The sequence below is a fragment of the Dromaius novaehollandiae genome, chromosome 8 (assembly GCF_036370855.1).
Source record: "Dromaius novaehollandiae isolate bDroNov1 chromosome 8, bDroNov1.hap1, whole genome shotgun sequence".
Lineage (NCBI taxonomy): Eukaryota > Metazoa > Chordata > Aves > Casuariiformes > Dromaiidae > Dromaius > Dromaius novaehollandiae.
In genome coordinates this window covers 13,469,251-13,494,280 of record NC_088105.1, presented here as the reverse complement: position 1 = coordinate 13,494,280, position 25,030 = coordinate 13,469,251, and the positions used below count along the sequence as shown (strand labels likewise).

Here is a 25,030-nt window from a genome sequence, read left to right as displayed (position 1 = left end):
TTTGCACCTATAACTAACTACACACTGCATAGATGGAACAGGAAAAGGGTAGGGAGTCCCAGCCCACCGGCTCCCCACAACATGGAAATGGATACTACGACTGCTCTGCTGAGCAACTGCCCCCATTACAAATCTCTGACTTCGCTTGGTTGAGGCAGCAGTGAAATCAGGACACATATGACAATGTGAAATAAAGATTCTGCACGCACATCTGATGAGCTGAAAAGTTTGCAGGATTGTCATGAGATTAGACCCCATGCCACAGATGCTCATTTTGGGAACAGCCCCTCCAGAGGCCATCAAATCTAGCTCTGGCACAGCCTCCAGCTGAAGTGTGCTCTCCCTGAAGAAACCCAAGACTTAGTGACCTCAAACGATCCTGCTATATTTGTAAAAATGCATGTGAGAGATGTCCTCCAACAGTCCTGCGACTTTGATGGACTCGGGAAAGGCAGTGCACATCTTGTCAAGCTTCCAGCCGGAACAGGGTTAAGACAAGCTGCCAGACAATTCTCTATAAGGCAGGAGAAAGGAATCAGCCTCTCCAGTGTAAGAGACAGGGCTCTTCCAAAACCAAGGGCCTGGACCCACAGTCCCAGAGCCAAATGCATCCAAAGAGAAACCATGCCTCCAGTGCGTCCCGCAGAACCTTACAAGCTATTTGCAGACCAACATTTCGAACTGTTACAAAGCTCCACAGACTCTCACTTCTTTGGCTTCACAATGCACTGCAAAAATGCTAGACGGGCAACAAACTGTCTTTGCCAGTAGAAAAAAGGCTGTTTTTCTCCTGAGCTGGCCCTCAGAGACCGCCAGGACAGCTATGAAACCTGGTAGTGCACTGACTGGTTGAGAAAAGTCATGTACTATAGGGAGAGGAAGGCTGGCTGGGAAGGGCCTCAAGACACCCTAACTGTGAAACTGCACTCGCATGTAAACTAACAGGGGACCACAATGCTGGGTGGAAGGGCAGCTCTGACCACCCGGCTGTGCGTCCCTGCCTCCGATCTAAGCCACCAGCCAGTCTGCTTTCACTGTGTTAGGAAGAAGCAGGCGGGCTGTGCACGGCCCACGTGCCTGTTGTCCCACCAGCAGCAGTGTGCCCGCGCAGGTCCCTCTTGCAGGACAGCCTGGCAAACAGCTGCAAGAAGGGGAGTTGCAGTGGCATAAAATCCTACAAGAGCTCTTCCAAGACAAGTCATTGCCAAGCTACGATAACCACTGCTTTAACGAGAACGTCCAACAAACCAACACGCTCAGGACCAACGCTTTTCTCCCAGGAGACGTCATCAAAACTAAAGACAAAGAAATCCAAAAACTAAACACTTGCATTAGAATAATGCTAAGTTCAGATTCACACTGCAAAAATCCTCATCTGCAGTCCCTCATCCTCTCCCAGGACACACGTTTCTTTACACAAACCTCAAAAGCCACAAAACAGCCTAAGGCGTATCAGCATATTTGCCTTGTCCCATGGCTCCTCTAAGCCCTGTCCCGTAACAGGCAAAAACCCTGTGGCGCTTGGTGAACGTGCCACTTTACTGGGGGTCGCCATGCCACCACGAGTGATCTAATCCACCCGACAGCGCAGACACCGCCAGCTCCGCGCAGCCTACGTGCCGTGGCCTCCGCAGCTGTCCTCACCGACCGCGGGCGGCTGTGCCGCTCCGCGGAGGACAAGCCCAGCCGGCCACAGGAGCGGTACGTGCCAGCTTGCCACAAAGCGCCAGAGGCGAGCACACAGCTCCCCAGTGCAACGCGCTGCGGCAGGAGCCAGGGCACATCAGGGATCCCTCGCACAGGACGGGCAGATGTGACACCCACGGACGCGGTATGCTGTAGCCTCTGTCAGGCTCTCAGAGGCTGGGGTATATCTGCATTAAGTGTGTTCCACAGGCAGTGGATTTTCCTCTCAGCAGAAAGGGGATACAGGCTTATACAGACTATATATAGATAAGACTTCCTAAGAATCTCTTTACAGAGGTTCTTCTCTGGTCTATATCAAGATCTGGCTCAGTGCCTGTTGGGGAATACGTACAGGGCAAGCCTATGTGCAAACTGCAAAGCGTTTTGGCTATTAATGAGTGTCCTGCACCAGAAACCCTTGAAACACAGACCAGAACCCACATTAAGAGCTCAGTGGTTTTCCCACGTCTCCCTTTGTGGCCCTCCATGTGTTTTCCCGCAGAGCTGAGGATCCCTTTAGAAACCTCTCTCCCGCACAGAAAAATTACCAGTAGTGAAAAGCACCTCCAACTCCTCACACTGCAGTAGCTTGGCAGGGAAAATAAAAAAAAAGAAAAAAAAAAGAGCAGGAAAGGATTTTTGAACTGTCAAGCTAAACAGAGCAAAAGGACCTGACAGAAGGAGACAGCGCCTTTCTTTATAAGATGTTTAACAGCAAAAGATATTCTTGTGAGCAGTGAAAATATATCACCCTGCACACAGACACACACTTGATTCTCCCACACCATCCTCACACCTTGACTACAACTTCCACCTCCTCCAGCCCAAGCAACGCACACTTAAAAAAGATCCTGGCTCATCACATTTGTTCGTTTTTTTTCTTTTTCAAAGAAAAGGAATTACCTCCTCTAAGGCCCAGAATAACCTGCAGGTTCTGCAGGTTTTGGTTAAACACCAACGATCCCTCTTCCCTTCTCCCTTCCACTTGCACCCTACAAGCTCTAGCGAGCACCTGACTGCCCCCAAAAAGTGAACGAACAGGAGAGGGGAGTCACTTCATCTTCAGATCAAGCTAGAGCTTGAGAGGGGGTCCTACACATCTTAGAGCAGAGGGGGAAAGGTGGCTGCACCACCACCTCCCAGCAGCAACCCAGTGATCACGTTATCTATTTGAGTTTCATATAGGTTGGACGAGACACTGCTGGAAGCAGGGTAGGTTGATTAAAAAAGCTTTCCGTGTCCTGATACTTTTCACTGCCCAAATGCCATACACTGTCCTCGGGGGCATTTCCCAGCATGCTCAGATGTCCACGAGACAAATAGTTAACTCTCCAAACCAGAACAGAGACTGTGGATGAGCAGCACTGCGCATAACATCAAAGTTGATATTTCATGCTAATCTTTCTGCTTATAGGACAACAAATGCTATTTTCCTTGACAACTCTTCTGAAGAAAGATCTGAGCAATAATGCAGATTTCAAACTCTTTTGAAATAGCAGTAAGCCAAACACTCTGCTTTTAACACAAAAACTTCCAAAAACAGCCACTATGGAGCTCAGGCAGACAGCAACTTCCACGAGGCACGCAGCCTCCAAGAGCTGAACTCAAACATAGGTGCACCTTTTGGTGCAACAGCTACTGCACAGCACACTGAGCTTGCCAAATTTCAGGGTGCCTGTCAACACACTTTCTGGCTTGCAGACCCCATCTCTACTTTATATGTACGAGAGCCTCCACCAAGCAAGCGCCACTGCACACAAGCTGCTCTGATTTTTACTCCTCACCTTAAAATTTATATTGCTTTCCCACAGGGGCAGGAGAACCCCAGCATCTGAGTTCCTGATCAGAAACAGTGCTCTGCAAGAAATAGCACTTGAAGCCCAGACTGGCCTACAGACTTGCAACCCCTGGTTGAGAAGAGAAGGAACAGGCAGGCCACTTCACAAGCAAGGCGTAGCTTGTGACAAGTGACACAGCCACCCAACGCGTGTCAAGAGAGGCTGAAGCGGTTCTAGAGGAGGAAACAGGTTCCAGACTCCAGCGTGCACCAAGACATCCCACACACTAATTTTCCAAACATAAGGAGCATGTGTCCTCCTTTCCCCAGGTTCAGATTCCCACGGCAGATTCGCAGAGCCTCTCCTCTAGTCCCACTCACCCAGGAACAGGGTCTGTACGTGCAGTAGCCATAGGACAATCGTAGTTTTTGAGGAATCCCTTCTCCCGGAGCGCTGGCTGTTGCATGCCCATCAGAGAGCTCTCTCAGCAATTCATTGTTTTAAACAAGCGAGTGATTAGCAAGGATCCACTCTCTCCTTGTGAAGCTGGCTGCATGCCCTGCAAGCCTCCACATCACTGTACAGCACTGTAATCCAATTAAACCTCACCATGAGAAGAGCTTCACGCTATCACATTCAATTAGGCACTTAAGCCTCTTATCATATGCACGTTAGGATCTGTTTGGGTTAAAACTCCCGTAGCACTGTTTGAAAGGTGGCATTCTTCAACTGAGCATGGACACACACAGATGTCTTGTTTGGGGCCACAGGGGGATCATGCAGGTTAGGGAATTACTATTGCTGCCTTACAGGTAGCTAAAAACACAGGAAAAATAAAAACAAGCGACCAGTTCCTGTCTGCTCACAGCTACAGAGTGAGGCCCCCCCTGCTCCCACTCTTCCTTCTGCTCCCTGACTTCCCATGGAAATGGAGCAGGTCTGAAGGAACACAAGAGGCCCAGAGGAATTTCTCTGTCTTTAGTAAGGCAATGGAAAGATGAAGCCTAACGGAGGGCCTGGCAATACAGAGCCATTTGGCAGCTGGCCACCAATTCCATAGGAAATACCCTCCCTAGAAGGTCACCATAACGGTGGCAAAATTTGGCCCAAAAGAATTAGAAAAAGCTGCCAAGATGTGACGCAAATAAAGCCAGAGAGCAGGCCAGCTTCCTGTGCAAGGCCAAAACACGAAGTGCTCTCGGAAAAAGAGAGATTAAGGGTTGCAGAGGAACATAATGGCCTCTTGTAAGAGCCGGGTTGTTGCTTTTCTTTTTTGGCAGAAAAGAGGGATGTTTTGTTGCTGTTTGATTAATCTATTATGCAAATCATTTCATAAGCTAATTTCATACAGCCACAAGCTTGACACAGAAATCATCTGCACACTCAAAGCCGATGAAAGGTGGAGTATCAACAGCTCCATTCGACAGAGCTTTTATTTCCTGGACAGCAGCAGGGTCGCCTCCTCCCACGCAGGCCTGCGGGAACGCAAGCCAGACCTGCCAGGGAGCACAAAGGCAAGTGTCCCTACAGCTCTGTCACAGTTATCCAGGAAAGGGGGTGCAAAATCTTCAGCGCTGAGGCCCGATATCCACTGCCACAGCCAAGCGCTGAGCTGCTCCAGGCTGCATAAGCAGATCCACGGCCCAGGAGCAACAGTGATGTGGCTCAGCCCTCCCGTCCCAGCGCACCAGGAGCCACCCGGCAGAAATTCAGCTCCTGCTTCTGCCAGCTCCGACTCCTGGGCCCGGCGTCATGCCGTGCTCCCCTCCAGCACGGTGCAGCCCTTCCCAGGGCAGCCTTCCCTCAGGACCGGGCCGTCGGGTGGCTCTGTGGGCTCATGCTCTGCAATACGTTTGTGAGGACCTGCACAACATGGCACAGAGCAAGCAAGGGCACAGAGTGACCACGCAACAGCTACCTGCAACAGCAGTCACGGCGCACCTCTGCTTGGTGGAAGAAAACAGGCCCCTCTTTTCCTTCTGCTCCCAACAACCTTCCACCAGATGATCCATTCAGAGATCTTTCACTAGCGGCTTTGAGATTTTAAAACTTCCTCAGAACCACCCTGGACATTCATAAGCTTACCCGTACATCAGCTACATGCCGCTGTGCTGAAGATGACTCAAAATAGGACTAACTGGAAGTTCAACTCTGGCAAACCACTGAGCTTCTAGAAAGCAGGGTTTTTTCCACTGAATTCAAGAGTCCTACTTATTCAGTTGTACTGTACAACATGACAAGCTCAGTAACTGCTCTAGTAGGACGTGCACTGAGCATCGGAAGCACCAAGGGATCTCCTGATCTTGCCCACAGTAATGTTAATTCAGTCTTGTTCTCTTCCATGAAAACTAAACACAGGCAGAGGGGAAGCAGGATTTACTAGTTCTAAAAGGGGCAGTTTCTGGCCACTGTGCTCTACCCCAGCACGCTCAGTTTTGGATGCTTTCCTCGTGCATCTCAAACATTTAACATTGTTTTATTTAGCAGTTTTTTAAAAGCCTATCCTGTGTGTTTATTTGTATTCCAGTTTCCTTTAGTGGTAAAACGTTAGGCATTACACACTATTCAAACAAAGTCAAAACAAAGCCTCTAAGTAAGCACTTGTGAGACGTACATAGTCATCTGAATAATTAGACATTTCCCTCGTTCCAAATGTACCAAAAAACTACAGCCAGTTCCAGATGAACACGTCAGCAGTTATCCTAACAAAAAAGAGGTCTCATTCCTAAATGTCAGCATACCAATGAATCAGAAGATTAAGATGCATTTAAATCAACATCTCTTCCTACCTGAATTAATCAGTGATTTTAATTACTCATTTACGTAGCATCACCTAATCATACTTATCCCTGTAGCAATGTGCGCACCTTCCTCTGCCGACATGGCCTGTTCTCGCCACTGCTCGAGCGAGGCCAGAAAGCACACACGCTTACTGGCCAAATGAAATTCCAGTCTCCAGTGTAGGCACACATCCTTTGTACCAAGAGACAAAGCCCCTCCCTTCTGAAAGCATTTGCTGCAACCCCGCACAGAGAACAGCCAGCCGTGCATGCCATGCAAGTCACAACCACGCCGGTGCCCTGCTGGGAAAGGGAGCGCACACCACGTGGGGTGCAGACACGTAGATCGCTAGGCTGGCTCCGTGCCCCAGCAGGTCCCACAAAGCTCAGGTGCAGCTCTGCAAGATGCAGCAGGTTGATCCAAGAGTTTGGTGCTGTTGAGCGGGAAGTCCCGGTCCTCGCTGTGTCCTTCCTGGTCACGCATCCGAGCTGTTAACCCTACATGCTCTGGCATTCAGGCCCCTCTGCAGGTCATAACCCACAGGAAGCTGATAGTGAGACAGATCAGCCTAAAAGATGGGAGCTGGCACAGGGAGAGGAGCACATAGCCTGGGGCAGTAGCAAACCATCCGGATCAGCTCAGCTGCTGTGAATCCACAGTCTCACCCCACTCAGTTTCCGTTGCCCTGGGGATGTCTGCACCAGGGCTGGTACCAGAGTCCCATCCTGTGAAGACATCCCACAGCCTGCGGAGCAGTCACATCCCTGCAGGAAGAACCTCCTGTTCAAGTCTGGGGGACGCACTTGGATTCTCTTCATGCTTTCTCACCCAACAGGCAAGCTGCAGAGGCAAGCTGGCACGTGAGGTGCTCAGGCAGTACCCAGTAAACAGTCTCTAATTTCCAGCATGGCCTTTTTCCAGCCCTGTTAAATGGGCTTCCTTGGTATCTCCCAGGGACACCAGGTCACATTTGCTTCATGTGCAGTTCTACCCCCACATACCCAACTTTACAGTTCAAGATTTAAAATGAACATTTTCAACTACATGACAAGTAAGGCAGGAAGCAAAACAAAACCCACTCTGAACAGGAGCACCAATCCTGGCTCTCTCTTATTGCAGCAGACCCCCTTCGAACAAAGCTTTCTCCCTAGACTACTCTTTTCCTATAAAGAGCTTCTCCACGGTTCCCACTGCTACCTCCTTGTGAGGCTCCCTGTAAGACGAGACAGTACTGTGCTCGGCCATAACTTCTTCAAAAGAGCTTGCAGGAAAAAACAGAACAAAACAAAAACAGAATAATTCCTATTTTTCAGCGTGGAAAAACTGAGGAAAAAGGTGTAGCCCTCTTACAATTAGGCTGTGAGGACATCATTCTTGGCTTTCACAGGTGTGTCTCCTTCCACAAAGGAAAGCATTTCAATGCACAAAGGTGAGAAAAAGGTAGGCATCTCTCCCTTCTGGTATGCAGCAGTTACACCCAGATCGTAAGAGTTTGAGTCACATTTTTGGGATGACTAAAAGAAAGGACTCGCATTTCAGAAACACTTCTGTACACCAGAAGAGCCGTGCCTATGACTCTCAGACATCTGGAAAGACACAGAGCTGGCTGAGGGTTATCACCCAGAAAGGCAACATCACCTGGCCCAGCACATGGCTGGACAGAGCATCCTGCCTGGCTGGGGTGTTACGGTCACCAACACCCCTGGAAAACCTGCGTACAACAGCTGTTTGCCAGATTTTTTTTTTTATTATTATTGCTGCCATCACCAGAAGAATAAACATGTCAAAGACACATTAGATGGTTTCTTCAATGGGCAGAAGAGAACGGGAGACCAGCACCAGCGCAAAACACCACCTAAGCCTGTAGCTCATACAAAGCACATTGCTGCAGAATAATGTCACAGATCTTTACTGTTATTCTTCCTCAGGTTACACACAGGCTTTTCCCACACAAGAAAGCTCTGCAGAGGCACCGAGAGCTTTCCAGATTTTGCTGAAGACCCTCGAGCTGAATGAACTTTCAATAAATCAAACCCCAAGGGAGACCCTGTTGAAAAGCAATGCTTTAGAGAACAGTCCATTTCTCAGCCATCATTTGGAAAGCGCACACCACATCTGCATGAGGACCCACACAATTCAGGAGTCCTACCAGCCACACAGTACAACCCACTGGAAGTCCTTTGCCTTTAATGCCCTTTACCAGCAAGCTCTGTCCACGCAAACGTCCCAAAACACATCGCATTCCCCAAGATACGTATGTGGTAAAGAGAAGTAACAACAGTAACTCAGACCCGGGACTGTCCTGGATCAGTACAGGCACAGCCTGCTTCAGGCACTGCTCCCACCCAGGCCCTCCTGCTCCAACTCACCATACAAGAAATGATTTACAAATGGAGTAAGATTTAATGTACCAAAAAAAGGAAGGAAGCAACATTCCCTCCCCAAACACACGTCCCTGTTCCGCATATACTCTGACTTTCCACCAAGTTCAAACTTCTCCTCAACCACGGAGGCCTGTCTCGTCAACAGAGGCTCAGAGGGGAACTTGTAACTGGTGGAAACCTCAGAAGATACCAAGGCAGTTCCACACTACCTGACCACAGAGCAAAGCCCACTCCCCTCTGCACCCTCTTTTCATGTCCCAATAGCTGTCCACCTGAATGATATGCTCATTTTCAATATTATTTCTCCTGAAGAACAGTTTTCTTCCCAATCTCTCTCACTTTAACATCTTAAACACCCTTTTGTCACAGGAAAAATTACTGCAATATGAACTTAAAATACAGAGGCAGTAGTGTAACTTGGAGGTTTTCAAACTCCTGCCTTCTCCAACATCTTTTTGTGCAAAGCCTATAATAAAATGCAAAGCATCAACCTGATGTGGTGTCACAAGACACAGTGTTAAACAGTTAGAAACAGCAGAATTTAGCATCTAGACTTCACACGCCCCCCGCTACTACAGAATTCACTGTTTGCCCAGCACATGCAGCATAGCACACACATTGCCGTACAATCAGACTAACATCCCTCCAAAAGCTGCAATCTCATCCGCTTCTGACTTAATTTCAGATAGGCACACACAGCTACAGTTGCAGACCCGCCATACATCGCACCCCTTACGCGGGATGCTGGTGCACAGGGAAGGGGTCCGCACAGCCCGTGTGGAGCAGTCCACGTCCAGCTGGGCTGAGGAAAGGCCTAGTCATCCTGTCACTAGCAGCGGACATGACAGCTCCACGTCTGCTCACCCTCCTGGGCTCCAGGAGGAAGGGTCTGCCAAGAGCAGCAAGCAAAGGGGACAGCAGTAAGCAGGATGAGACTAGAGGGACCCACCACCACACCTGAACTCTCTTTACTTAAAAGCTATGTTCCCAGCAGGTCCCAATTGCCCTACTCCTCCCACCACTGCCTCAGGTCACAGCGTCTCAGTCCAACCATTTCCACCAGCCCCTGCTTCCCAGCTTGTCTCAGTGACTCCAAGCTTTCCCCCTTGAACTCCAGTTCTGCCCCACCTGTACAGACATCCCCGTTTCCTTTGCATCACCCAGATTCCTCCAGGCCCCTGACCAGCTGCCAGCAACCTGCCCGACCCAAAGACACTTCAGCAGCCAGGATGTCCCCTCCACGCCCCACCACACACCAAGGCAGGGCCAGCGTCCTTATGCTGCATAGCTCCAGTCACATACAGATTGACAAACAAGCAAGCTGTGTTGTGAGCTAGTTTTCATATCTGCAAGTATCAGCATAAATGATAATGCAGAACTGAAAGTCCTTGACAACTACGGACATCTGTTTTTTCTTTTACTAACCACCATTGCGAGGTTGGATGTGATGGAAACCCAACTATGTTCCTGCAGTCAGGATGCAACGGAGAGAGCAGTTTTCAGACCAGCGTTACAAGAGAGCCTGTGCTATCCTCCACACGCCACCAGAACCGAGGGGTGGAGATGCTTTCCCTGAAAGGTTGTGGATACTTCACACGAACCAAAAGCTAGTGCGAAAATCAAAAGCGCACCAGCTATTCCACCCTCTCCTCCCATAAAGGCGCTCCTTCCGCAGCAAAGGGCCTCCCCGACACGGGACCGTGCCGCCTGGTGCTGGCCCCCTCCCGAGACCACGCACCGCAGAAGAGGGGCCACACCAGCCACGAGCAGAGAAAGTTGCAGCACAACAGCCACCCCAAGGCGCTGCCGAGACAGACGAGCTGCTACAGAGCAGGATCCGCCGCCGCTGCAGGACGCGGGTTTTCTGCCGCCCCGCGCTACCTTCCTGCCCGCGTCGCCAACGCGCGGCGACCCTGGGGAGCGTCTGGCGGAGACGGGCACAGTCCCGGGAGCAAGTCGCCGCCCCGCGGGGCAGGGGCAGGGGCAGGGGCTCGGACACCGAGCCGGTCCCGCCGCCCGCACGGCGCGAGGGGGGCGCGAGGGGCTGCACGAGCCCGGCGCGGCCGCCGGGGCAGCCGGGGGACGCGGCCCCCATTGTCCGCCTGCCGCGTCCCCGCGAGGGCAGCGGCGCTGCGGGCACTCGCCCCCCGCCCGCCGCCCCCCTCCGCTGCGGCTGCGGCTGCGACGGCCGCGGGCAAAGCTCGCCGGCCCCCGGGGACGCTCCCGCCCTCCCGCCCGTGCAGCCGGGAGCGGCGCGGCCGGAACGGCGCCGGGGGAGCGGGGCACGGCCGCTTCTAACGGCGCCCGGCGCGGTGCGAGGGGCCGCCCGGGCGCTGGGCGAAGGGGCTCACGCCGGCCCCCCCGCGAGACCCGGGGGGGGGGTCGCCCCTCGCCGTGGCGACAGCCAGCAGCAAGGGGCAGGGCGCCCCACAGCCGGGGGGAAGGGGGGGCAGCCCCCGGGGCCGCGGCCCGCCGAGGCGGGGAGGGCGCCGCCGCCGCCCACCCGGGGCCGCCGCCGCCGCCGGTACCTGGGGACGCAGCTGGGGCTGGAGCCGTCGATCTCCCAGGTGGCGAAGAGGTTCATGGGCACGGGCCGCCCCAGGGCCCCGGCGCCGCCCGGGAAGCTGAGGCGGCCCCGCTCCGTCGCCGCCGCCATGGCTGCCGGCCTGGCGCGCGCCCACCGGGCCGCCGCTCGCCTGCGCCGCCGCCCCGCCCCGCCGGGGGTGTGTCACGTGGAAGGGGCGGGGCCACGGCGGAGGGGCGGGGCTGGGCCTCGGGGCGGGGCTTGGGGAGGGAAGGCGGGACTAAAGGGAAAGGGGCGTGGCCTCGCTTGGGGGAGGCGGGGCTGAGGCGGGGCAAGGTCTTGGGTGGGCGGGGTTAAATAGCAGGGGTGGGGGCGGCGGTAAAATGGAGAAATAGGGGCTGATGGGGCGGGTCTTGGAAGGGGTGTGGCTCCGTCGGAGTGGGGCCTGAGGGGCGGGGCCGCTTGCCGCAGGAGCCGCCCGGTGCGGCGGTGCTGGGCGCGCCGAGCGCGGCTCGCAGCGGCCCCTCAGCCTCGGGGCTGTGTTGCCGCCCGGGCGCTGCGCTGGCGCGGGGCCGGAAGCGACCGGGCGGCTTCCCGCGGCGGGACCGGATGTTGCGCTGGCGGTTTCCGGCCACCTCCGTGGCAGGGGCGGGCGGCGGCAGCGGCGGTGGGGCGCAGCGGGGTGCGGAGATGGTGCTGCTCACGATGATCGCCCGCGTGGCGGACGGGCTCCCGCTGGCTGCCTCCATGCAAGAGGACGAGCAGGTGTGGCGGCGCCGCGGCTGGGTGGGGGGCCGGCGCGGTGCGTCGGTGGGGCGCGGGCCTGTGGCCGGGGCTCCGCGGGCCCGGGAGGGCGGCGGGGAGCGGCCGCTGCGCCGCCGGCGGTGCCCCCCCTCCTGGTGCCGCCCGGCCTCCCGGGGCGGCTCGGGCCGTGGCCGCCCCGCAGAGCCCCCGCCGCCCCCCACAGCCTGCCCTCCCTTCTCAGTCAGGCCGTGACCTGCAGCAGTACCAGAGCCAGGCGAAGCAGCTGTTCCGCAAGCTGAACGAGCAGTCACCCACGAGGTGCACCCTCGAAGCCGGAGCCATGGCCTTCCAGTGAGTATTCTGCGGCAGAGCAGCCCCTGCCGCCCGGGGGGCGACCCACGGCACTTCTGGGGCAGCTGGGGGTCTCTTAGACGTTGGGCCATCCGAGAAGGGATGAGTCACTCGCCCAACTGCTCCACCAGCTAAAATACAGTAGATGTTTAAGGGAGCAGTGTCTAAGTTGCTTCTTGCCGGCGCTGCTTTCTGGTGCTTGCTTTTCATTTCATTTCTCAGCTCTGCCTTTGCTGTAGGTTATGTCGATTCTGTTTCCATTAAGCTACCTTTGTGAGTTTGCCCCCTCTCGTATTTCTCTTACCTTTTGTGGATTTCCTGTAGTTTTGGTATCTTTCCTTGCTTGAAAAGAGAAGGCCTTCCTAAAAGCAGGCTGGCACCGCCACTGTGAGCTCTTCCTGCATGAGACTCTCCTCTCTGCATATCCCACAAGGGTGTACTTTTCTATGCGTTAATTTTACGTGTGGAAACATGTGCAGACTCTCTGTTTTTTCTGTTTTTTTTTTAATTTCCTTAATATCTGACAAGCTTTTTTCTCCCATTTTAAAAAAAAAATTGGTAGCATTGTTGCCAAATGTGTTGTTTACATTTAGCTCCTAAGCTATCTGAAAACTCTTCGCTTAAGAACATCTTTGTTTTTTTTCCAGTAACACATAAATAAGGGTATCTGAATATAAAATAATAAAAAATTACAGCGAAAGTGGGTCACACATCCTTACCTGCTAATGAATAGAAAGGGCACTGTGAATGAAGGTAAAAAGAGGAAGAATTCACAATCAATGAAAGGAAGAAGAGCAGGCAAGCTCGTATTTGAGAAAAAGAACTCCTCCTTTACCGTGGCAGGTAATTACTTAACAGACAAATTGCTGGAGAATTTAATCAAGGCCAAGATCTTGTCAAGAATCAGAATTATGCTATTAGCAGGAATAATTATCTTATAAAAACAAGTCTATATGAGATCAGCGAGGCAGAGTAGTGCAGGTTTCTTTTGCCAGTGACGTGCAAAGCTTCCCTACACTTAGCACCACTTCTGCTGCCTCCCCAGCAGCAAGATCTCTCCCAGTTCCCAAGCCCTGATAAGCAGGGGCACATTTGTGGCCGGGTGAGTGGGAAACAGCCTTCGAATCCAGGGCAAGGCATGAGTTTAGGACTCTGCTTCTATAACAAGGGACCTTTAACAACTCTCCTGCTCTGCCCCTTACACGTTCAGAGATTCAGTGACATGAAAAGACAAGAACGGAAGCTTTTGGAAGGGTTGTAGGCCACCTCTTGGGCAAAAGCCATGATGTTTTGAGAGCAACGTTTCTTGTAGTTGGCTTACATGTGATCAACTATTACAAGATTTCTTTCCTCCCCCTTTTTTCCCCCCAGCTTCTGGTTGTCTTTAGTAATAGGGACTTATAGTGGGTTAGATGTGGCACTGATTCAAATAGTCCAGCCATTCCTGTCTGCTGGTGCGGTTTGGGCGTTGGTCCCAGAGTTAACTGCAAAGGGCTGCTCAGCATCTTCTAGAAAGCTGTGCGTTCTTAAATGTTTCCCTGGCACTGCACTGACTGGTGTCCCTGGGTGTCACTGACTGACGGTGGGGGCTTGGGAAAGAGCCTTTGTAGATCCTAGTAAATCCCTTGCTGCGTTGCTTCCAATACTACTAGAACAATGTCCAGGAAGGCTGTTCTGGTTGTGCTGCCCAGGAAACTGGAACCTCTTACCAGTGGCTTTAACATCACCAGGTCTGATAAGCCAGGGTAATTTGGGCAGGTTCATGTTTTGATAGCAGGCTCCAAGAAGCACTAGGGTTGTATAGCTGGCTGAGAAGGGGGCAAAGGAGCATCTCCCTTCTGTATCGAGTCAGTCCATAGGCAGCTGACAGCTCAAAGCACTCAAATGATGGCTCTTTTGAGAGAGGACGTTAAGGCAGGACCTCTGCGAAAAGACAACTTTCAGGTCAAAAAAAAATATCTCCTGTGATAACACTACGGAGAAGGAGGAGTTTGAGACTTAGTCTAAAATAATGCTGACTGATGACTGTGATGCTGGTTAACACAGCACGTCTTCTCTTCTGCCAAATCAGAGCTCTGGCTGCTGAGGGCAGCATAACCCAGGACAGAGCATTTTGTGGTGCAAAACGTAAAAGTGCAGCTAAGGATATTGCTGAACTTGCTGAAGTGATGTTGAACATTTTTAGCTTGATCAGTTCAGAGAAAAGCCTCGTTTCTGATGAAATGTGAAGCTCAAACTAAGATGGCTAAAGGAAGTTCTGTTAAATGTTCAGATTTCAGATCTGGAAGCTGTGCTACCCTTTCAGCTACAGTACTTAGCACACATGGCCATGCAGGTATGTAGTAGCACCTAAGCACCTATGTAGTAGTCTGCTGTGTCATTAGTTGACCTTTGGCCAGTTAATGGTGTAAGTGCTACTAACTCATCGTGTTGAAAACAACCCTTGGCCTTTGCCACTGATACCGGCTATAAGGATTGAGCTTTTCTGTTTCAAAAGGGTCCAGAGTAAATATAAGGAATCTAGCAGCTAAAGTTGGCATGTGGAGATCTGGAGTACAGCAGTTGTAAGTGGCAAACTGCAATGTCTGCCGCTTGTGTGCATACATTGCCAGGCAGTCTGCGCAATCAGATGTTGCATTAAAGCTCAGAAGTGGGCGCGCAGCGTGAAATGGAGAAATCCAACTGTGCAGGAACTCTGTTCTGATGTTGCACTGGGGCTGACAAAACTGTGTTTCAGTCCAGAACAGAATGGGGTGTGCTTGCTGTCTGTGCTGTTGGCAGATTAATGTTAAATCCAAGATGTCTAATATCACATCAGAGGAAAAGCAAGTTGGGAAATCCAGCTGAAGAGCTCTAGGCAGGACCAGCTGGCCTGAACAGAGATAACACAGCTGTACCAACGGGGGGTGTTCCTTACACTGCTCTCATCTTGAGCATGCTGCTCTGGCTCTCAGGGAACACTTGCTATCTGACACAGGTTTTGTTTATTTCAAAAGACCTTTTCTGTTCATGACTGTGGCTAAATCAAGCTCCAGGTGACGATCTAGGGAAAACCTGAGCTGTCAAAGTGGTCTTTGAGGGTGAGGGAGGAACAGGAGCATGAACTAATGTTACAGATTGCAGTCCATGCTGAGGGACATGAAAAGGAGATGAAAACATGCTCTTGCACAGATGCCCTTGCATAATGGATTATAACTGAAGTGTCTTGCTTCTGGATGAGGTGGATCAGTTGTTATTTGAAGTGTGGCAAGGTTTGCACCCAGGCCATAGAGACAGCAGAAAGGAATAATCCTGAGCCCCAAAACTACAAGTTGAGGATGGTTAATTCAAAAGATTTGGATTTTTCAGGGATAGCTGGAAACATGGTGGGGAAGAGGAGGAAGTTGTTTTATAGGTTTGATGTATCTATTAACCAAATTTTTTAAGCCACTTAGTTAACTACAGTGGCCTTGTAACTGGGTTAGTTTTCCAATATACTGTTAATCTGTATGCTAATCGGACTGCTACATAATGGTATTAGGCGGAGAGTCAAAGGAAGGTAATAGAAAAGTAGCATTTAATTCCCCCCGATAATAAACATTCTAAGTGGATCCAGGGCTATCTGCCATCTCTGCTGCCTTAGTTCTGGTAGAAATACTGTTTCCTCTGTTTTTGTATTAACCAAATAAGCAGGAAAACAGAGTAGAGAATGCACAACCATGGACAATTGTAGTGAAGCCTAAATCTCAAGATTGGCTCCACTTCATTGGTTATTTCAGGAGGCTTTTTACCTAAATTATAATAAAGCCCCTATTCTCAAGTGCTGACAGAGGCACTGAAACTTGCCCTGAAACAAGGTCAGGACTAAGCCTCTGAGAACAAATAAGGATTAGATGCAGCAGGGAATAGGGGTGGAGAGGAGGGCGAGAACTGGACCTCTGCTCATTCAGCTGAAGAGCAACCGAAACAGCATTAAACAGTAACAGCAGCTCCTGGTTCAATATCAGTTCTTGCGCTCCTAATATCGCAGCCCAAGAGCTGGTAGCACAATCACACTTGGATGCTGCACATCTGCAGATGAAGCCATCAGATCCCACCTAGCACTGATATTTTTCCCCAGCTGCCTTTGAGGTCATGCACGTGAATAGCAACGCTCCACCAACAGGCTGGTGTCGGGGAGGAGGGGGGCACCCAGCCCTTCAAATGGGAGAGCGGGAGCTGGTGGCCACTGGGTGGCTTGTCGGGGAGTTAGCACCCTGAGACAAATTCCTTTGTGTGCCCTAATCTCAGGGCCTGCTGTTCGTGAAGTTTGGGTACCCGGTTGTGCTGCCCACACTTAGAGCTGTGTTCGGTCACTTTTCCCCTTACTCTGCTGGCAAGCTTTCTTGTGCTTCCCTCCTCCTGACTGCAGAAGGCCTGGAAGGAGTGAGGGTGTCCTCCCTTTTCTACTCCAAAGTCAGAAGTCTTGTTGCACGGTGTGTTTTTTTAAGTGATACTCACAGGCAGCCTCTTGTTCCAGTGAAGTCAATGTTGAGGGCCTCTGGAGTCAGTACAGTATCTGAGGCTACAAGAAAACTCATTTTATATGAAGAAAAAAGAAACTATTATGTTGCAGAAAAGTTTAGCTCCAAGCTAGATCCTGGAAACTGGAAGTCTCTCATGGAGTCAGCTCTCATTGCCTTGATAGCATTTCCCTGAGAATCTTGGTGTTAGGCTAAAATAACTGTCCCAGATGAATGGTTCAGTGCTACAATTAGTTACGGTACGCTGATTACAGCAGGGTTTTACCAATGCCAGCTAAGTTCTTGGCTTAAGAAAGCTGTGCTAATAAGCTCATTTCACTGACTCCTAAGGGAATGAAGAAGTCTTGCTCCCTGTTAAGGTACGCAGTCATAGTGTGCAGCATGGTCACTCTCCATACTCTAGGGGCAAGCCCTCTTAATTTTTGGTGGCTGCCAGCTGCCTGTTCCATTAATCTATATGTAAACATCCTTAGGTAGGAGGGGAGATGATGATTCTAGAGGCACCCCAGTTCATAGAAAAATAGTTTTTCAGTTCCTTCTCACCTTGCTGAATCAGAGAAATGTGTTAAATCCTTTGTCCCATATGATGCTGTCCTATGCTTCTAGGCATAATATAAGCAATAGCAGACCTGAACCTGGTGATCCCTCTATCTCCTCAAAGGAGGAAGAGTACAAAGGGTTGCGTTTGATAGGATTGGTTCCAAATTGGTTGATTAATGCTCTGTCTGCTGTTCTAGCTACATCATCGAGAAAGGGGTGTGTTACCTGGTCCTGTGTGAAGCTGCATTCCCCAAGAAACTGGCCTTTGCATATCTGGAGGACTTGCATTCGGAGTTCGATGAGCAACATGGCAAGAAGGTGCCAACGGTCTCCAGGCCCTATTCCTTCATTGAATTTGGTGAGATCCCTCTCCCTGGGGCTAGTTAGGAAAGTTTATTGGGGGGGGGACAACAAGAAGCCAAGGGATTCTCTCCAGTTTGGCCTATGGAATTGCCACTTCAGCTTCTTTTTGGCACTACAAAAATGGGTGTTTTGAGCAGGGAATACTTGCAAGTAGAGAAGTGGTAGGAAAATGGTAAATGTCCTTTTATTCAGTTTTCCTATTTTAAGTCTCTTGGCTTCTCTCCAGTGAATGTTTGTGTGCAGTCTGCTGGCTGTCTCAGCAATGCTTCTCCTTTGGCAGCCAGGCTGCTCTCTGTGAGGCAAGCGTTCTCTCCACGCTGCATCCAAAGGAGATGGTGTGGAGCGAATAGGGGTTTGTAGGTCTTTTTTGGTACAGCATCCTTGATGAAAGGGAGTGGGATGCAGCATGTGGGGGAGCCAATATCGACTAGGGAGCTGGAGAAGGAAGGAGCACTCTGAATCTGTTGGCCATCCAGCAGCAAAGGTGTCTCAGCCACCTTGCCTTGCTGTTAGGCTGAGGTCCCTCTGTGATGGCCTGGTGGGGCAGGTTCTGCAGAGCAGTGTAATAAGGAGCCCAAAGGACTATCTTGAGCTCTATTACTCCAGTTGTTCCCATTTACAGTGAAAGAAGAATTAGGCTAAATTCAAATGGTTTCTCACCCCACACACCCTTTTGTGTCAGTATTTGAGGGTGCATTTCTATGAACATTGTTTACCAGAAACCCTGAAGCTGTTTTGCAGCGTGCCCCTGATGTCTGCCATACCACTCATGGGAAGTTCTCTCGGGCTGATGATGGGGGGTGTGTCAGTTGAAGAGGGTGTAGGCTGAACCAGAGACAGTTTGTTTGGTTCCTGTGCTTGGCAAAGCAAGCAGTGGGGGGAAATCCACCTTCCCACTGACAGGCATCTCTTATTCCAGACACCTACATCCAGAAAACCAAGAAGCTCTTCATTGACAGCCGGGCAAGGAGGAACCTGGGTTCCATCAACACAGAGCTGCAGGATGTGCAGAGAATTATGGTAGCCAACATCGAGGAAGTCTTACAGCGAGGAGAGGCGCTCTCAGGTACAGGGAGTGGCTGCTGTTTGGAATACAGTTCCTTGTCCTGTTGGTCAGCTGAGCAGGCAGAGCGTGCCTGAGGACTTGCTAATCCCTGAGCCTCCTGAGAAAAGCAATGGAGTCAGTGGGTATTTCATTTTAATCAGTTGCGTCCTAAAGCAGCCGGCAGGTAGCAGTAGTGTCTCGCAGGCTTGGGTGGCCCTCATCCTAGTAGGGCAAGCATCACAGCACTGCAGATAATACAAGGCATGCTGCTGTGTGGAACTACTGCGCTTCCAGCGTCTCCTGAGAAACTGTCAGTTAACGTAACATTTGGGGAACATCTGGTTCTGTTAATTGTGATACTAACTTCTCTGCCCTTTTCCTTTAACAGCTCTTGATTCCAAGGCCAACAACTTGTCCAGTTTGTCCAAGAAGTACCGTCAGGATGCGAAGTATCTGAACATGCGTTCCACTTACGCCAAACTTGCAGCTGTAGCTGTGTTTTTTATCATGTTGATCGTCTATGTGCGATTCTGGTGGCTGTGAGCTGGTTACAGTCACTGAAGAGGGAAAGCCGGTAGCCTGGCGGGTGTATGTGTGTAGGACACTGTTCACGGGGATGTGCATTAGAATCCACACAGGACCATCACCTTTATGGGAATGTCCTGAAAATGTTAGGTGACACCTGAGTACCACACCTCTTAGTGAATCCTAACCATAGGTATGAAGGCTTGTTGACTACAGGCTTCTCCTCTGAGACAGTTTGCACTAGGGGACTGTAGAGTTTGGCCTCCTGAAGTTCTGCACCCCTGCTAGGGGTGAGCTCTGGGAACAGTCAATCAGTACAGTTTAGCAGAATCATGCTGTACGTCCTCCTGTTAGGTAGGTCTAGTGGGAACTGGACTCTAATGAACATTCCTTGTGTTGGCGATGTTTGCTTTTCTAGAATCTGGGTCTGCAGTTGTTGGGGTATTTTTTTTAAAGACAAGACTCCCCTGTTTGAAAACAAGTTCTGCACTGTACGTATTATAATAGCTTTTACCTCTGTTGAACTAGCTATTGTTGAGTTTTCCTTGTCAGACCACTTTGCTTGTTACACTTTCAATTATTTTAGGAACAAATGGATGTTAAATTATGCCTTAAAATCCATTCTGGCTAAGAGAGACAATGAAAGGCTTCTATATTATCAATTCCTACGAAATCAGACTACAAGCTTGTAAGTGTCCACTTTCCCTCTCCGGTCAGCTCTGTATGAGAGTTTGTTTCCATGTAATTAAGAACAGGGTCCTTAATTCAAATGCTGTTGGAGCAGGCACAGTGCAGACAATGTCAGCACTCTGTTTTTTTTCCCTTCTATCTGCAGATTCACTACGTTATTTCCTTCCTCTTTGTAACTGTGCTTTCCAAAACACATCAAAACTGCCATCTCTGGGATGCTTGTTTTCTTTCTCCCTCTTCCTTTCACCCAAAACAACCAAAAAACAAAACTCTGAATGTTGTTGTGAAGAAAAGGCAGTGTTTCTTTAATGGATACTTTTACTTTATGTGAAGGATTCAGGAGGATAATAACTTTAAAACAGCAGAATCCTTTGGAAATGCCACCTTTTTTTCCTGTTTTCACCCTCTCCCTACCTCACTTGGGAAGTTGAAACTGTAGCTGAAGGAGAAACTCACTGTGGGGCAATAGTATATAGCTTCTTATTTCTCATGGGCCAATCTATATAGTTCCAGTGTAATGTGATTTTTTGGTCCACCCATGCTAGGGCTAACATTTTACCAGTCAGCCTTTTCTTAAAAACAAAACCCACGGCTCAGGCCTTTCCACTCTTTTCTGCACTCAGGTGTCTGTTTCTGTCACTAGGTAGGAAACAGGCACTGTCACAGAAAGAGGTTTCAGGGCTCTGCAGCACCTTTTAAAAGCACATGATTTTGTGCAGTTCTGGAAGTATAAGCTGTGACCTGAAAGTGTTTCCTGCCCCTGGGCAGGAAACAGGACACTCGCCCTGGCTGGGAGCGCTACTCAGCTCAGCTTCTCTTTGGACTAGCAGGGAAGCAGTTAGCACTTGTCCACCACTGATCAACCTGGCAACTCTGCTCTGCCACCGCGTCTCAAATCATCTGATTTCTGCATGATGCCTCCATGTGTTACTTTGTAGATTGCTGTATTGTTTTTTTAATCTTTATAAGTTGTGTCCCTAACAGGTGAACGTCCCAGTGATGTAGGTCTGTGTGTAATGTAGGTCTTGAAAGGTGAGCAGACACTGACCGTACCTGGATTGCCATGACTTGAGGGGAGTGATGCTTCTGCAGTGAATGGCAGCCTGTTGAGCAGCTGCCTGCTGCAGCCCCAGTGTCAGCAGTGAAATAAATGCTTCCAAAATTCCCTCTGCTGCATGGAGTTTCCTGTCTCATATTTGCATGCTCTTGGAGGCTGCTCTCTTTCCTCCCAGGGGTACAACTACTTCATAGTTGAAGTCAGCTGAGATGGTTGCAGGAGTGAGTGGTAGATACCTGTGTTGGTTGCTCCCATGTCAAGGCTATGGGGAGAAGCCGATGCTGGTTTCTTCGAGAACTGACAGCTCCATAGGCTGTGCTGTGCTGGAGCCCCTGGGCTGAGAGATGTGGCTGCTTGCCCTCGCACACGGCAGCTGCGGTGCAGCACACCAGGCCCTGCTAGGCAAGAGCAGCCTCTCGCTTCAGCAGTTGCAGCGCTGCATGCGTGGTGCTGGGTGGAGGCTGGAGCCGCTGCCTGCAGATGGCAGTGCCTGCACAGAGCTGGTGTGTGGTGTAGAGCTGTGCCCAGGGCTGGGCAAGCAGAGGGAGCTCTTCCTGAGGGCGCCTCAGCCTTGTTGCATGCTCTGGCCTCCCTGGAGACCTGCATGGCCCCTCTGGGCCTGGGGCTGCTGCCGTGGACGGGGCCTCGAGTGCTTCCCCCCTGAACCAGCAGGGATGTGTGGCTGAGCTCTGTGTGCATTGCTGTGCCTGCGAGGGCTCCCAGACCGTGCCAAGAGAGGCTGTGCTGCCAAGCCATGTCCTGTCACACAGCCAAGCCCCACGAGGATGCCTCTTGGCAGAGAGCTCCCCCATCCCCTCCTTGTTACTCTCACACCCCACAACCCCCTCAGTCCTGTTTCTGAGTTGCCCCTCTGCATCCCTCAGGCTCTGGTCCTGCCTTTGCTGGGTTTCCCATGCCAAGCTTCGTTCCCAGGGTCAGAGGGCTGGAGGCACGCTCCCTGTGTCAGAGGTGCTGGGCTATCTGCCCCATGGGGGCCTTGAGCACCCCCAGGATAGAGCCTGCCCTTGGGGCTGCAGGGCCAGTGCCTGGGGCTCCTGGTTGCCCCCAGGCCCCCGAATCCCACCAGGATCTCTGCTGTGCCAGGACGCAGCCCTGTGCTCCACGTGCTGCGCACCCAGGAACGCCTCTCCGTGTTCAGACACCTGCTCTGCTCCGTGCCAAATAATCACCATCAGCCTGTGTCAGTTGCTCGCCCTCACTGCTTGCTGCTGCCCAGGCCATCTGCAGGCTGACCCAGCTGGGCGCTTCCCTTCGAGACCGCTGCCGCCCGCAGCACTAGCTGAGAGCCCTCCCCGTCCTCCCCAGCAGCGCTTCTCTGCCAGCCGTCCTCTCCGGGCACGCGCAGCTAGCTGCTGTGGCCTGCCCCGGGCAGGGCGTGTTGCCCGAGGGTGCGTCACTGATCAGATTGCCCCCAGAAGGATGGCACGAGACCACTTCATGGCAAAGCCTTCCCCGGTGCAGCCTCGGCCGCTCTCTTGGGCTGCCTCCCTGCAGGAGCATCGGTGCTGCCGGTGCCAGCCTGCTCCTGCTCTCCGGGCAGCTGCGCTGGGAAACCCACAGGGCAGGCGGGCAGCGGCAGGGTGCCACAGCGAGCGGGCTGGGGGGGGCCCGGGGGCTGCTCTGCTCATCTCACGAGCGTGCAGGCAAGATGCCTTGTCCCACCAGCGGGTTTTTAGAAAACATGCTGGCTTTCGGGTGCATTTGCTGCTATCGCTGCTCAGCTCCGGTCTGGGCTCCCCGGGTGCCACCGTGCCCAAAGGGCCGTGGGTGCTGCTGCAGGGCGGTCCGTGCCGCAGGGAGGTTACGCCGCCGTGCACGCCAGCAGCGGGTGGCAAGGGGCTTTTTCTTCTCGAGCGTCTGTGGCTCGGAGCAGCGAGAGCGGACAGGCAGAGCTGGTTCCCCGACGCTGCCAAACCTGCTGGGGGTGGGGCACCGCGGAGAGGAAGAGCGCGGCAGGCCAGCGAAGGCTGGCAGCGGGCTCCAGCTGAGGCAGCCACCGCTGGAGCCGCCCTCCCCACTGCTGGCGCCGCAGCTCGCGGGGAGGGCAGCGCCGTGCCCCCCAGCTCAGCCCTGGGGATGGGACGCGCGGGCAAGCGGGCGAGCTGATGGCCCCGTGGCACCAGTGCAGGCCCTGTCGGGGCAGGTGGGCGCCTGAGAGCTCAGGTGCCAGCGAGGAAAGTCCCCCGCCCGCCGGCCCCGCTCGCCTCGGAGTTTCCAGCCTGAGCCGGGGGCGAGCTCTGCAGCTGGGAAACCGTCTTCAAAGCTTCCCGTGAGACGGGAGGTCGTCGCTCTGCAGGCGCTGAAGGAGGTGTTGCAGGGGGATTTCAGGGCCGGGGCTGAGGCCTTGGGAGGTGTGTGGGGCCAGCCAACCGCTTAGGCCTGCCTGTTTCTCCTTATCTGTGGCTCCGGCCACCAAATATTGGCCCGGAAAGGAAAGGCTGGGCAGCAGGGCTGGGGCTCAGCCCCTGTGGCACCCTCAGCCTGTCCTCCCTCCCTCGCGAGTCGACGTGGGGCTGCGGGATGTCGCTCTCGGGGCAGCTTGTCACCAGCTCTCCCAGGTGCTGAGCCCCCAGCTGCCCCCGTCGGCAGGGACCCGCTGGCCCCGAAGCTGCCGGAGGGGCGGCCGCTTCGCCCTGCCTGTGCAGGCGGGTGAGAGGCTGAGCCCCCGCTTGGGCCCACGCCACAAGCCCCCTCCTCCCCTTGCTGTTTGCCCCGTTGCATTGGCGACGAAGTGACCTTTAGAAAACGAGGATGTCTATTTTCTGCTGCCCGAAAATGAAGGCTCTTCAAATGGCAGAGTGCTGGGCTGCTGCGGCGGGGCTTGGCGGCCGGCCAAAGGCAGCTGACTGCAGAGAAGCAGCGCTCCTTTGCGGGTCCTGAGTCAGCACCGCTGCTGGCCGGTCCCATCGCGTCCCCTCCTGTCCCACCGTATCCCCTCCCATCCCAGTGTGTCCCTCCCATCCCATCCCATCCCATCCCACCACATACCCTCTCATCCCAACATGTCCCTCCCATCCCATCCCCTCCCATCCCAACATGTCCCTCCCATCCCATCCCATCCCATCCTATCCTATCCCATCCCATCCCACCACATCCCCTCCCATCCCAGCGTGTCCCTCCTATCCCATCCCATCCCATCCCACCACATCCCAATGTGTCCCTCCCATCCCATTGCATCCCATCCCCTCCCATCCCATCCCATCCCATTCCATCCCCACCTGTCCCATCGCATCCCCTCCCGTCCCACCACATCCCCTCCCATCCCAATGTGTCCCTCCCTTCCCATTGCATCCCATCACATCCCATTGCATCCCCACCTGTCCCATCACATCCCCTCCCGTCCCACCACATCCCCTCCCATCCCAATGTGTCCCTCCCATCCCATCACATCCCTTCCTATCCCATCACATCCCTTCCTATCCCATCCCCTCCCATCCCATCCCCTCCCCACCTGTCCCATTGCATCCCCTCCTGTCCCACTCCTTCCCATCCCATCGCATCCCCTCCCATCCCATCCCGTCCCATCCAGGGAGACGCCACTGGGCTGAGCCTCGGACCCGAGCCCGTGGGGGGCCCCAGCCTGCCCCCGAGCCTCCCAGCCAGCACCTGGGAGAGGAGAGCAGCGGCCTGTCACCCCGCCGCTGCTCTGCCCGCGCTTCCCGGACAGCGTCTGACTCAGCCACCCACACACGTCTCCGGCTCGGTTTCCACCCCGGGGCAGCCGTGAGGCCTCCCGTCCCCGGGCTGCCTGTCCCGTCCGTCCCACCGTGGCCCCGGTGGGTCCCTGCTGCCCCGGCGGGCGCAGGGGAGCCCCCGCCCCGCTCACCGCCGTGACCCTGGGGGCCGGCGGACCCACACTGAAGGGGTTTCGCTGGCGTGACGCGAGCGGGGAGAAGCCCAGCCTGATTTTGAATCATAGCTCATAAAACCCCTTGCGGCCAAGCCCTGGTGCTCTGCAGAGAGATGATAAACCTGTTTCCTGTGTTGTTTCTTTTTTTTCCCCCCCCTCTGTTGAGCCGTCATCAGCGCATCCTCCCCC

The 25,030-nt window shown here is 52.9% G+C and overlaps 2 protein-coding genes across 9 annotated transcripts in view; one reads left to right on the top strand and one right to left on the bottom strand.

Moving 5' to 3' along the window:
• Nucleotides 1–11,361, bottom strand: part of PACS2 (phosphofurin acidic cluster sorting protein 2) — an 89,059-nt gene extending 77,698 nt beyond the window's left edge. For all 8 annotated transcript variants that reach the window (XM_064515715.1, XM_064515717.1, XM_064515716.1 and 5 more), the window contains exon 1: nt 11,158–11,361. In XM_064515715.1, coding sequence (XP_064371785.1) covers nt 11,158–11,285 — 128 coding nt within the window. In that variant the 5' untranslated portion in view covers nt 11,286–11,361. The remainder of the gene's footprint in view (nt 1–11,157) is intronic.
• A 364-nt stretch (nt 11,362–11,725) lies between these two features.
• SEC22B (SEC22 homolog B, vesicle trafficking protein) lies at nt 11,726–21,085 on the top strand. Its single transcript, XM_026123412.2, has 5 exons — nt 11,726–11,918; nt 12,139–12,248; nt 17,488–17,648; nt 18,573–18,719; nt 19,087–21,085. The coding sequence occupies exons 1-5, from the start codon at nt 11,763–11,765 to the stop codon at nt 19,239–19,241; spliced, it is 729 nt and encodes a 242-aa protein (XP_025979197.2). The 5' UTR covers nt 11,726–11,762; the 3' UTR covers nt 19,242–21,085.
• Nucleotides 21,086–25,030: the final 3,945 nt, after the last annotated feature.

Excerpts from the sequence above, each read along its gene's own strand:
- SEC22B (XM_026123412.2), top strand. The coding sequence starts at position 11,763 with ATGTTGCGCTGGCGGTTTCCGGCCACCTCCGTGGCAGGGGCGGGCGGC. Across the intron at positions 17,649-18,572 it reads CTATTCCTTCATTGAATTTG|ACACCTACATCCAGAAAACC; the intron begins GTGAGATCCCTC and ends CTCTTATTCCAG. Across the intron at positions 18,720-19,086 it reads GCGAGGAGAGGCGCTCTCAG|CTCTTGATTCCAAGGCCAAC; the intron begins GTACAGGGAGTG and ends TTCCTTTAACAG.